The sequence below is a fragment of the Bactrocera oleae genome, chromosome 5 (genome assembly GCF_042242935.1).
Source record: "Bactrocera oleae isolate idBacOlea1 chromosome 5, idBacOlea1, whole genome shotgun sequence".
NCBI classification, from domain to species: domain Eukaryota; kingdom Metazoa; phylum Arthropoda; class Insecta; order Diptera; family Tephritidae; genus Bactrocera; species Bactrocera oleae.
Genome location: NC_091539.1, coordinates 6,193,996 through 6,208,738, shown reverse-complemented (window position 1 = coordinate 6,208,738; position 14,743 = coordinate 6,193,996). Strand labels below are relative to the sequence as shown.

Below are 14,743 nucleotides of genomic sequence, written 5' to 3'. Positions count from 1 at the left end.
GGCAAGTACTATTTATTTATTGTTGGATTTTTAGCACATTAAATACTGATTCTTTACGAGCAAGTATTATTTATTTAATATTTGTTTTTTTTTTACTACTGCACACACATACACGTATATTATGATTTAATTTACATTAGTTTAGCTAACCCAATCTTTTACATTAAGCTTCTTTTACTTAGCACACAATAATTTCGATTAAAACAAATAATAACAGCAGTGCAACCGCCACATTACAATACTTCTATAAACTGTAGTTTTAACAACAGTTTGACATCGCGGCCATTTTGACTTGCTGTAAGAAATGCTTTGCAATGCACACGCAAAAAGTACAATTTGCAGCAAAAGATATTAAAACGGCGTTGCTCTACCATGGCAGTGTTTATATACAATGAAGGGAGCAAATGCAACTCACTTGCTTTTCTTTATGCAACAACACTTTTAAGATATGCGTTAATGCACAGTCATAATAACAAACACTTTCAAACATTTTGTTGTCATTATTTCAAATATACAATACGTATATCCGGGTAAAAACGGTTTTTGACACAACTACCACTTCTAGCAGCTGTAGCACAGAATTTAACTGTCAGTTATGGCATGCCAAACTAAAATATTGATGACACGCTGTTATCGATAAACGCATTAGCAGCCGTTGGTACTTTTTAAACAAATAGAAAATAAACAAAGCAAAAGCGAAAAATAATAGAAATTTATTATAATAAAACATAATATAAGAATATATTTAAACAAGCAAACAAATTAAAAATGAAAAGTTTCTTGTTTAAAAAAAATCAAAACTGAAAAAAAGTTTTAATGGAAGATATGCAAAAAACCAAACAGAATATGCTAAATATAACTAATATAAATGTGTGTAACGTCGAAAAACCAAATATGGGCTTTTAAAAAGTAAATGAGAATGAAAAAAATTAACTACCTCAAGGTCATATGTATTAAAATAAAATTGATATAGTAAAACAAAGAATTATACAGTGGATAACTATTTACGAAAAAAAAATATTCATACTATATAAAATATTAAAGGTACACCTAAATCAAACAAACCCAACAATAAATGTCTTTGAGCTGCATTTATAGTGTTATTTACATGAAACTATATACATATACAAAAGAGACAACTACATTTATATGTATGTATTTGACAAATATTTATGTCAAATAGCCCCAATATATAACTACTTATATGCAACTAAAATTATAAAAATTAAAAAAAACAGAAATATTTTATGTATTTATTTTGTTTTGCGCTAAATGTAATAGAACGTATTACATTGAGTTGCCACTGAAACAAAAATAGCAAAATTTGTTCTTTGTATTTCTATTAGCAATTATGTAGTAGAAAAAGACAGCTAATTTCAAAAAATATATACACGGGCAAACTTAACTCCATCCAAATTTGCCAGTTCTCCCAGAAAGCAACAAGAAATTAAACGCAATAAAAATTGCTAAACAATAAAATTACTAAAATATACTGAAGATAAACTATAAAATTTCTACGTCCAAATATATGCGTGAGCATTAAATAATTTTGAACAATCGTATTAGTAATAACTACATATATACATATATTCACCAAAACAGCAGCCAAATAGGACAAAAATATACCGTAAACTACACAGTGCACGAAAAATAGCAGGCAAATTTCGTAGTGTTGCTATAATTAAATAATAGAAAAAATGCTATTGAAAACTCATAAACAACTCAATAATTGTGGAATCAAAACTATTGTATTTTTTACATATAGTAAAAATATAGTTGTATTTCATAACATACACGAACCATTAGCATGAAGTTTATAATAGCAAAACAACATAGCCAAACCTAGAGCACAATAAAAAAAATACCACACAAATACAAAAAATAGAAAGTATATAAAAATAATTTGCAGGTGTCAACGAAGCAACTGAAACGCCAATACAGCAGATTTAATAAACAATGTATAACAATAAAAATGGAAAAACAATAAAATTTGTGCAACAAATAATTAAGTACTTACTAAAATGCCAAACTGTACTGAATCATTTACATACAAATGTATTAACGTTTAACAAACAAAATATTATTGCATGTTTAGTCAACTATACTACTGTTTAGTCGCATATTCACTAAATCATATGTCTCCCGTGAAAATCAAACAATATTTAATGAAAGCATAGCAAAAACTCTAAAATCGTACATACATACATATATAGTGAATAAACACATACTCAAAACATAGCAAAAAGCATTACATACTTAAAAAGATAAAAATAAAAATTATCATTATACGTATTATGGCTAATTGTTTTTTAGCAAAGCGCAACAACAAAATTAAAGGTGTCATTAAAAATTGTCAAAAACATAGCAAGGGTCTTAATTGTAATTAGATTTTGTGTCATTTATCAATGTCTGCAGCAAACTATATTAACCACAATATGAGCATATATTTAAAAACTCTCTTACAGTAATGCAAGCAAAAACTACTTGTATGTTTACAAAGGAACAGTAAAATATATGTATGGAAATTGGATTGTATTTGCAAAAAATTTATTTAATAAAATACATAAGAAAATTACACACGCGTGTTTTATTAAAAAAATATTAATATTAATATTGTTTTGCATAACTTTAACAGCATAATTGTGATACACACATACTTAGGTAAGTATACATCTATTATGTTTGTATGAAAATACATATACACATGGACTTGTGGCAGCACCGTTCGTAAAATGTAAAACGCCATCATATGCACTCACCTGTTACCCCTAGCGCAGCACTAACAAAAAGTAACTGTAACAAATTGCAGGTTATGACATGATTTGCGCCCGTACACTGTCATAAATTTGCACTATTTATGCTACAAATCAACTCAATGAAGTTGTACACATGCACACTTGCACACACTTTCGTTTATATAATTTTGAATAAGCAATACATTTAAATGTGTTATTAGCCGGAGAACACTTTTAAAACATAAATCACTGCTAACAACTACAGCTAAAAATTTGAACGTCAGTAATGGTATGGGTAGCGCAAGCACACTAAAAATTTGATTGATTGCTGTTATCGATTAAAAGTTTGTTAATAAATGGTACTTTTTACGAATTTTAAAGCAAACATTATGAAATTAGAGCGTAATAGCACATTTTTGTTATAATTTTTACATTAATCGCACTAGCGTTAATCGCATTTGAATTTTTTAATTTCAAAAAACATGAAGGATATCCGGCACTATTTTAAATAGCAGCAAGCAGGAAATAGCTTTTGCAGCACATGGTTGCATTTTAGCACAGTTGTAATATTTTTATATTACAACTTGAAATAAAATGTTAAATCAGTTATTTATTGCAATTATCACAATAGTTGCCAAGATTTACTTTTATTGCAAAATTTGTACAATGAAAGCAATAACATTAAAGACAAAGCGCGTTAGAAAGCTTACATAATTAACAGCAGTTAATAGAATAGACAATAAAATGGCAACACCGCATGTGGAACGCATTCGTGCGCTAATCAGTCGAACACAAACAGTCGGAAGCGATGCTAGTAATTTAGCAGCTGTATTTTTAAAGTGCTGTTTATGTGTGCAGTATTATTGAAATTTTCTAAATAGCTGATTATAAATAACTTAATTTATTTATGTACAAGAGAGAAATGTATAATATTTTAGTGCAACGTTAATACGTTTACTGCTTATCATAAATATACTACGCTCATAAGTGTGTAAAATTTGAAAATTGAGCTGCACGAAAAATCGATGCAACTAACGCGTATGTGTGTGTGTGTTAAAAAAGCGCTGGAAAGTGCAATGCAAACAAGCCGGCTTTCAAAAAATATCAACTAAATAAACACAAAACAATTGTCGCAGCGGAAAAGTGTGTGTCAATTTTCTTATTATTTGTGACTTAAGTACATATGTATGTACATGTATTAGCCTACATATGTATGTATGTAAATAACTGTATACAATTGAGAAATGCCACAGTTAATTGTGTACCTAAATTATTTTTGTTGTGCTTTCATGCATTCCATTTATGAATATGCCTGTGTTTGTGCTTGTGCGATGCTGCACCCTTCGATTTGGCGGCATTTATTGTTGTGCCACTATTTTCTGCTTTCAGCTTTGTCCCCTGTACGTTACAACCCGCCATATACATGTACATACTCGTATTATGCATCCCTTCTAGCGCCGCGATTGCTTACCGGTCGTTTCCTTTTTAGTTACGCTCCTCCATTGTCGATAATTGCTATATGCTGGTGTGAGTTTGTTTTCATTTTCAAAGCAACAACATTACAATATTACATACATTTGTATGTATGTATGTTGTGTATTTGTTAAAATTATATACATAATTTCAAGATGTATTATGCTGTAGCAAAATGCTAAAGCTTTCATAATATAATTTATTTTTCTCGTTCTCCACCACAATTGAACAATTTTTGCTCTAGAACGGTTGTTATAGTTATGTAGGTAGCACTTTCGGTTATTGATAAGTTAATAAATCATAGTCATGTGCTAAGCATGTCAATATTAGTTGCGTTATATGCACGATAGTGCGGAAAAAAATTAAACAACTATATATCGAAAGCATTTTTGTAAATATCACGTACCATAAACAATTAAAATGAATAAATTATAAAAGTTCTATTTATCTTGCATCATTTTCGTAATACTGTGTATTATACGTAAGCACATATTGTGTTACGTTTACTACTTATGTTTTCTAGAAGTTATATTTTCTCACAACTAAACACAACAACTAAGATTGAAAACTGGTTTAAATTGTGTAGAAATGCAAAATATATTGGGTTTACAGCTACTTTCGTGCGGTTTGCAAAGATTTGGCATAACTTGTTAATATTTACATTGTTCTAATATTCTAAACATGCAGTTGCAAAGCTTGTAACACCCAAAAGGAAAAGTCGGAGGCCCTACAAATTAAATATGTATATATGAAAATGATCACCGTGACAAGCTGAGTCGATTTAGATCAAACTGGAATTTTGTACACCTCCTTTTCTCCCCAAGAAGCTGCTCATTTGTCGGAACCGCCGATATCGGAAAATTATTGCATATACCTGCCATACAAACTGACTGATCAAACTCAAGTGCTTGTATGGAAAAATTTTTTAGTTTGCAAGATATCGTCATTAAATTTGCATAGAATTCAATCGAAAGCATCCCTATAATCTCCGTAAAAATTGTTCAGATCAGATCACTATATCATATAGCTGCCATACGAATTGAACGTTCGGAATCAAGTTCTTGTAAGTAGCCTTTGTATTTGTGAAGGGTATTATAGCTTCGGTTCAACCGAAGTTAGGCATTTTTTTCTTGTTTTTTACTCAAATATGTCGAGCTTTGTACATGAAACAGTGCTTTACGAAAGAACTTTTTTATTACTTTAGTACAAAAAAACGCTGAGCCGAAAGTCATCGTATTTTGGTGGAAGTTTATGGTGAACATGCTCTAGCTGAGCGAACGTACCAAAAGCGGTTTAAACGATTTCAAAGTGCTGATTTTGGCTTGGAAGACGAAGAAGGTCCTTAGTGACCAAAGAAGTTTGAAGAGGAGGAACTGGAAGCATTACTCGATAAAAATTATTTCCAAAGACAAAAAGCGTTCGCAGAAATTTTGGAAGTCGCTCACGCAGCCATTTCAAAACATTTAACCGGATACCATCCAAAGCAAGATAATTGGGTGCCATATGAATTGAACGACAACGCAAACTAAATGCAAAAACCAAATCATATGTGAAACCTGGCCGACCAGCCGAATATCCATGATGTAAAGGTAATGCTCTATATTTAGTAGGATCAGAAGAGCGTGCTGTATTATAAGCTTCTAATACCGGGTGAAATGATGGGGAATGCTACCGACAATAAACTCAAGAAATTGAAGCTAGCGTTAGTCAAAAAACGTCCATCATGACAACAGTCGGCCTCATTATAAGACAGTTTGAAAAATATTTGTAAAACAGCGGCTGGAAAATTTTGTCTCAACCGCTTTATTGACCAGACCTTTAAAGGTCACACCTAATTGGAAAATTATTTCTCTCATATTTTAATAGCTTATAGCTTTAAAAACGATATCTTAAATAGTTTTTGTGTTACAGCTTTTTAAAATGTAGCCGCTGAGTGCAATTAGCTCTATCAGTTCTTACTTTTTCTCGAAACAGCATTTTTGATTTTGCTGCAATGATTACTCAAGGTCAAATGGTCCGATCGGTATTAAATTTTTTCTACATCTTCTGTGTATAGTTCTTCATGCAGTGACTTATCGGTCTTTTGATCTCAATTTTTTTTTATAATGCCGTCAATTTTTAATTTTTTTTTAGACCTGCGGTCGTTGTATGGGCAATATCTTCTAGTAGAGATTTTTTAAATTTTATTTCACCTATTTTAATTCCGTCGAGTAACGTATATAACTCGAAAAATATTAAATTTTTCCCTTAAAAAATTTTACTGTGTATTCTCAAAATATATATAAATAGGTATAGTGTACCCTTAAAATTTTTAGATTGATGGATTATTTTTTATTACCAAAAATCGCTGGGTAATGTGGTCCCACTATGTGTGCCCCTTTACCGTATCTAAACATTTTGAGCTCTGTTTGGACCAACTATTTTTAACATTTTGTAATCTGTATTCATTGCATATAAGCTGGGTAGTGTCAGAACTACTCACCTGCATAATTGATTTCAACCAGTCACCACTAGCAATACATAATTCACAGATGCTTATTCCTATATGAAAGGCCTCAAGCGCACTTTATAACAGCAAATTCGCTTATAATTTTTTTTAAATATTTTTCAGCAATAAATTTATTTGTGAAATTTACATACAAAAAAAAAATCTTGTAAGTGCAATGCAGCAACAACATAAATATAAAAATATAAGAGCGTTGCATAAAAATCGATAAAATGTGTTAAGAGCAGTAAAGTATTTCGATGACGTACGGCATATAGTAAAATCGAGAGCAGACATAAAACCGTATTAATAATAAGAAAAAAGTAAAAAAATTCTAAGAAATGCAAAATTTTATAATTAATAGTCAAACGAATCTGTGGAATAGCACAAATCTACATGACAAATTTTTCAATTGTTTCTTAAACGTACTTATGTCGGTATTTATTTACATCTGGTGTGCACAATTTACTTAAAAAACAACGAAATTGCCTGGTCACAGCATAAAATATATAAGTGGCGGCAAAAAAACCACGAAAATAAATAACGAAACTAAAGTGAAATATAACACATTAAGTGAAAGCACAAATTGAAAATAAAAATCCAACACAAATGGTGATTAGCGCACAAAACTGTGCAAACCGCTGCTTCACATTTCATAAAAAAATCAACACTTATTTGAAAAACGAGTAACTATTTGCATTTTCCTTCAAAACAAATGTATTTTACACAACGTTAAACGCTAAAGTACACAAATAATTAAAATAACTAATTGAAGTAAATAATAAAAGAAAAACGCACAAAACGTAACTGTCGTACGTAAACAATTGCTAAGTCTTCACCTGTAAACCGTTATACACATATTCCAGCTCGCATTTCCACCATGACCTCTTACGTGGAGTTGTTTGTTTTGTTCCTGCTCTTGATGCTGCCCTTCCCGTTCTTCTACGAAAACAGCCATATGTTTCGCTATTATCTGAAATTTTTCATTTACTACGGCATTGTATCATTCAATGCACTGATCCTTATACCGGCATTTTTGTTACGACCGTTTGATGTGCGAAATTTGCTGTAAGTATAAAAAACAACAACATATTTTTGTTTCGCAGAAAATGCAGTTAAAACTGTGTGTTTTTTTTTAGTTTTTTTAGTTTTAATATTTTTATTAGTATTAAAAATAAATTATAGTTTTTTCTAGTTTTTGAATTATTACATTTAATAAATTCAAAAACACAACAAAATTTGTTTGATTTGCAGAAAATGCATGCATTTTTTTTGACTTTTTTCAAATTATTATTATATTTTTTGTTTTATTTTTTTACATATCATTACATATATTAGTTGTAAAAAACAACAACAATTTGTTGATTCGCAGAATTTCAAATTAATATAATTTTTTTAAATAATTTATTAGTTTTTTTTTGTATTTTTTAATTTTAATAAATGTTTTTTGGAATTTTAAAAATTTTGTTGATGGTTTATTGTTGTTCTAATTTGGTTTTTGCTTCTTTATATTTTTTTTATTAAATTTGTTGTTTTTTTAATTTTTATATATTTTCTAAGTATGTATAAAGAACAACAATTTTTTATGTATAGAAAATGCAGTTCAAGTTTTTTGTTATTTTTGTTTTTTTAATTGTTTCTTTCTTTTTGTTTTAATATTTTTATTATTATTTTAAAAAAATTGATAGTTTTTTCTAATTTTTGAATTATTACATATATTAATTATAAAAAACAACAATTTTTTGATTCGCAGAACTTTTTTTCAAATTATTATTATTTTTTTTTAATATTTTATTAGTATTTGTTTTATTTAATTTTTTGTTTTTTTTAATAATAATAATTTTTTTTGCAATTTCTAAAAATTTTGTTGTTGTTTTAATTTTGTTTTTGCATTTTTATACTTTTTTTAATTCAATTTATTGTTTTTTTTATTTTTATATATTTTGTAAGTATTTTTGTATAAAGAACAACAACATTTTTTTTACTTGTAGAAAATACAGTTAAAATTGTGTATTTATTTTGATTTCTATACAGTTTTTTTTTTTTATTTTGTTATAATAATTTTTTTTTGGAGTCTCCTTTATGCATTTTTTTAGGTATTTTTAAATTTTTGTTTTTAATAATTTTTTCTACTTTTTTCCTTCTATATTTGGTTTAATTCAAGATATGGGTTGGTTTTGAAGTTTTTCTTTCAAAATTTTTTAATTTTTATTTTTGTTAGTTTTTTGGTTGTAATATTTTTTCTTTTTGCTTTTTTTTATCTAATATTTATTTTAACTTGTTGTTCATCACTAAAGTAGTATAAGCATGTCGTAAAAGAAAATCGATAATTATAATAAAATGATTGGCTGGCATTTGTAAAACTTTATACCGTTAGGAATTTTGTACTTATGTATGACAGGCGGAATAAATATTTAAAGTGCTGCATAAATAAAATATGTGGAATATCTATATTAGCTTCTTATTACGGCAAATATTAAGTGTTTTTCTCGAAGCGCTCTTTTCAAAGTCGGTGAAGGAAATTTCCTTACTTCCCTCATCATTATCTAATTTACAATAATAATAACTTTTTTTTTTGATTTTTGGATTTAAGATAATTTTAAGCAGAAAAATGTTTCTCAACGCCTGACACTTTTTTCAGAGATTCTCCTGGAGATCGGCTACGGAATCAAGTGTATCAACATTTTTTCAAAACGAACCACCGATTATTAAAATAAGTTAAATTCTGTAAATGTACATTATTTTGGTTTCATTATTAAATAAAATTGCTCTTCCAAAAAATTTACTTGCGTACTCGATATAATATTTATATTTTTCGACATTTTTTATGAGACGAAAATTTATATTAACTAGTCTATATTGCTTAAGGCATTATATGCTACGCTTATGACCGATACTCAATGTCAAAGCCGTTATGTTTATAACTAACGTGTGGTGGGTGCTTAGTCGTTGTTGTGTTTTGTTGCATTTATTATTATTGGCTGTAATTCAATCGCCAAGGTTACACTTGAGTGGTTTAGCTTTTATTTTTTATTTACTTAGCCATCGCTAATCACACGCTTCAGGCAACTTATCGTAAATCGATTGTACTAACTCATACTAAGCTATATATATACATGCTTTATTATTTATTAAAATTCTTATGACGATTGTAGTTAATGTTTGTCAATGATAAGATTTATTATTTATTAGTTTGTGTAAAAGCTTTTTAAGATAGTAAAACATTTGTTATGATATTGTAAAGTATGTTTGCAATAAAGTTCTAATCTAATTGCAAGCAGTTTATTATTGGGAACGCGATGTCCATAGTTTTTTTTATAAATAAAATCTTCCGAGTTTATTGCAAAAAACCATGAAAAATAAGTAATGCATTTACTATTATAGCTGATGAATATGACAGCCAATATTATTGAATGATTGATTGATAATTTTAGAGCTGCTTTTTTTTTGAAAAAAAATTGTCAAACTTCAGATATCAGAATTATTTCTAGGTTGAAGTGAATATGACAGCCCCTTTTCATATTCATTAAGTGTATTTTTCTATTAAAATGTAAATATAAGTATACCCAATGCATTCAGTTTATCTGAACTCTTAACTCTGAGCTTTGAAGCTCGAATACATTTTTATGTATTTGTATTATTTGCTATTATTGTGGGTATTATGCGTTTCCTCTAATATTCCACAAATATCAACTTAAATTATGGCAATGTCAATAAATTTATTGAAGTGCCTGGAATGGGTGGTATTATTTTTATGTTTGCTTATACGCGTTTCTAAGTATTTTGCTATGTTCTTATTAATTTGTTAAAAATAACGGAAAGCTTAAAAAATAAAGTTTCTCGCTTAAATTGTGCGACTGGAGTCTTTTATCAATTCTTCTTTCATATTAATATTAATTTGTATTATTTGTAGTCAATATATTTTGAATATTTTATAGTTTGAAATTAAAAGTTTCAGAAGTCGTCCAAAATTCAAATTTTGTAGCCTTACAACATGTCAAAACATTTTATATTATCGCACAACAAATATGTACAAACTTCATTTGTAGATAGAGGACAACTGTATTCACCAATGTGTTAGTGCATACCCTGTAGTAGAAAGTTATCGATATCAAAATCAATGACTTTCAAGATAGTAGGTAGAATTGTGAAATTTAAATTATGTAAAAGGAGAAAATTAAAATCAATCAAATAAAAGTTTGAGAAAATGCAATGCATATGCAGTCCCAAAAAAAGTTTACACTCAATTCCAATATTTAAATAGCAGCTGCTTAGTTGACATTCCTACAAGGCCGCTACAAAGTTATACAAATATAATATATTTTAGAATATGCTCCATTGCTTACTAAAGATTAATTAACGCTAATTGAATTGAAAGTTGGCAATTATTGAAATCAAAAACATAAACAATTTAGTTTGGAAAGATTGAATTGTATACCATGCAGTAATAGACATAACACACAATAACAATATTTATAAAGTTTCAATTTACTGTCAGAGAATAATTTTTTCTAAATATAATTGAAAAATATTAAACCAAAAAAAAAATTGAATGCCGAATACACTTTACTCCTCTTTGGCTCTTTGATTTCCGGTTGTATCTAAAGGGTCACCAAACCTTGAATCTAATTAGAAGAACTACCATATTCCCGGAATAGCAGCCTTTTCCAATCTAGCATAACCTAACCAAAAAACATTTGTCTTACTTTCCTTAAAATATAGCTGGGTCCATAGCATATAAGAGTAGTATTTATGAAATTTTTTTGTTAACCATATACTTATAAAATTTTTTTTTGTCCGGCATAAAAAAATAATGTTGTACCCATTGGCATTAAAAGTAAATACCCAACAAAGAACACAGTTCACTGAAACCTCTAAACCAGTGGCGGATTTGACACTCAAAACCACCCGAAATCGGCGATTTTACAGCCAGATTAGGATTAGAGGCTCTAATGAGCTGCACAACACTTGTCCGTGGCCTGAATGGGGTGTCTTTCTTGTATTTTAAAGTTCGACCGATCTGTCGTCGTCGAACGCAATCATTTGCGTTTGGCACTGGTACCACCCGGCAACCGTGCATGACTGTGGCGGATCCGGATTGCATAATAGCACTTCCAACAGCTCGTTTGTCAGAGTCTGTGAATTTTTCCTTCGAGATCTCTCTCATTCAGCACACCAATCATAATGCGGTTCAGGACCACATATGCAAATAAATTAGATTATTTTATTTCACATCCTTTGTCTTCGGCCTTTTAGCTGACGGCCTCTTCAGCTGACCTCTGTCTCTTGGCTGCGATTCAAATTTAAATTGGGTATTCGAAGCTTCTCATTGATTGGCGGTTGCAGCTGTACCCTTCTGAGTAGGTAGGCAGCTCGACGCTTCTCCGCATACTCCTTCCCCACCCTTTTTTGTAACCATACTTTGGCTACTGAGTTTGGTTCCAGCTGCTGCTGCTGGTGTTGTTGCCTTTGCACCTAGACCAAGCTTAGCTACAGTCTTTGTGCTGGCTACTTTCTAGCTCATTGCAAACGCTGCCCTCTTCTCGAAACAACTAGTTCCCTCCGGCTTTTTTCCAAGAAATCCGGACTCATTTAAACCTTTATTGTTGTTTTTATTATTCTGGTTCATATTTTGGACTTACGAGTGTAGAGGCAAGTAAGTACGCTTTTGCATAGCCACCGCTACGCAAGTGAGGCTATCTTATTACAGAGGGCGCCAGGTATTCGTAAGCTCCGTTCGTGACTAGGCTATTTGTGGGCACCCAGCCAGGCTGTTCCGCGGCATGGGTTCCATAACAGCTTGATTCTGCACTTTTTTGTATTTTAATCACTTTTTTCTAAAAATTTGCAAATATAATTTGTGAAATATATAACTGCTTACTCTCTTTATAGTTGGGCGAGTACATTTTGTCATCGCGTCTCGACTTTAATCGGTCTACGCTGGGAGCTGCGCGGCCGGGAACATCTCGAAAAGGATCAGGCATGCATAATTGTGGCGAATCATCAGAGCTCATTGGATGTGCTTGGTAAATAGCTTGAATAGAATTTCCTAATTGCGCGCTAATTTATACTGCTTTCTCAAGGCATGTTCGCAATCTGGCATGTAATGAACAAGTGTACAGTGGTGGCAAAACGTGAACTCTTCTATGCTTGGCCCTTCGGTTTGGCTGCCTGGTTGGCCGGTCTTACCTTCATCGATCGTGTGCGTGGCGAGAAAGCGCGCAATACACTGAACGCTGTTAATAGTCGCGTAAAACTGGATAATATCAAATTGTGGGTATTTCCCGAGGGTACACGTCGCAACACCGGCGAACTGCACGCCTTCAAAAAAGGTGCTTTTCACATGGCAATCGACGAACAAATACCCATACTGCCGGTAGTCTTTAGCTCGTATTGCAGTTTTCTGAATGACAAAATGAAAATATTGAATGCAGGCAATATAATCATAACCGCTATGCCGCCAATTAGCACAACAAATCTAACCAAAGATGATCTACCCGAACTGATGGAGCGCGTACATCGACAAATGGCGTTAACACTGAAGCAAACATCAGCTGAAGTGCTGTCACGTTACAAAACAGTCAAAACGCCGCCAATCACAGTGGCAACCAACAGCGGCGGTAGCAATAATATAAGCGCCAGTAGTGGTCGCAATACTATGAGCGGCGCTGGCAGTGGCACCAGTTTGCGTGCTGCATCTGACAGCGCGACACTAAAGCGCACAATAACGCATGTAGCGCCGGCAACTGTTGTCGAGCATGTGACGCGCGGCAGCGCGCTGGCAACCGAGAAGTGTAAACGTAGTACTAAGCTTGGTGTGCCTGCGCCAACAACCGCGAACACATAAGGCGGCGCGTGTTAGTGGGTCAACGCATAAAGAGACTATTTTGCAGACTTCTTAACTGTAACACTAATAAAGTTGCATAGCTTTCCAATACATTTAGGTATTATGTATGTATAAAAAAATATATATTGCTTAAGATACTTGTGCGTTATCACATTTTCATACATATTTTACTAACTGACGACACATACATACGTACAATATAATATCAATTTATGGTACATTTCTCACTTAATTGCTATTTGCAATTTAACTATCGGTTGGAAATTGTTAACTAAAACTAAAAATGTAACGGCTGCGCATAGCAATTTTATTGCAAACGTTATTTTTTCATAGTCTTAAACATATACATACATACAAAAATTTGTAAATTTAATTAAGCAAACGAAATTTTTACGCACACAACTGTACATGTCTATGGCATGGTTGACAAGTGAAAAGTATTAAATTTTTCTAATTAAATATTTAATTTCATTAACATTTGTAAGAAATTTTATATACATATGTATGCTTACAAACCTACAAACATATATAGCTCATTTGGCACTATATAAGTAAATTAATGATTTACAAAATTTTCAATTTTTTTTTTCGTTATACAAAAAGCATATATGTATATAATTAACATTTATGTATATTTATATGCGCAACGAATTAATATATTTATAATAATTTAATTGTTTTTCAGTAAACGGCATGATTCATCATATGCGTGCTGAAAGTTAATATAAAAATAGTTTTTTTTTTTTTGATTTAAATAGGAATTTTTTTAAATTAATATTAGAATTCATTTTATTTAAATACTATTAATTTATTCAATTTTTAAGTTTGTTTTATTTAAACATCAAAAATTTTGCAAATTAAAATATGTTAGTCAGTTTTTTCAATTTTTTTCTGCTTAAATAAATTTTTTTTGTTTGTATTTAATTTTTTGTTAGAATTCTTTCAACACGTTTTCTGCTTTTGAATTTTTTTAAATTAATATTAGAATTCTTTTTATTTAAACATTATTATTTTTTTCAATTTTTGAGTTTATATTACTTAAACATCAAATATTTTGCAAATTTTTAAATTTTTCTGCTTGAATAAATATTAAAAATTTTTTTTTGTATATAATTTTTTGTTAGAATTCTTTCAACACGTTTTCTGCTTTTGAATTTTTTAAATTTATATTAGAATTATTTTATTTATTTATTTTTCAAATTA

At 30.3% G+C, this 14,743-nt stretch overlaps 1 protein-coding gene across 1 annotated transcript; it reads left to right on the top strand.

Moving 5' to 3' along the window:
• Nucleotides 1-7,573: 7,573 nt before the first annotated feature.
• On the top strand, nucleotides 7,574-14,265 carry Agpat1 (1-Acylglycerol-3-phosphate O-acyltransferase 1). The gene is made up of 3 exons (XM_014231097.3): nucleotides 7,574-7,761; nucleotides 12,586-12,719; nucleotides 12,777-14,265. Exons 1-3 carry the CDS (start codon nucleotides 7,574-7,576, stop codon nucleotides 13,538-13,540), a joined length of 1,086 nt encoding a protein of 361 aa, XP_014086572.3. The 3' UTR covers nucleotides 13,541-14,265.
• Nucleotides 14,266-14,743: the final 478 nt, after the last annotated feature.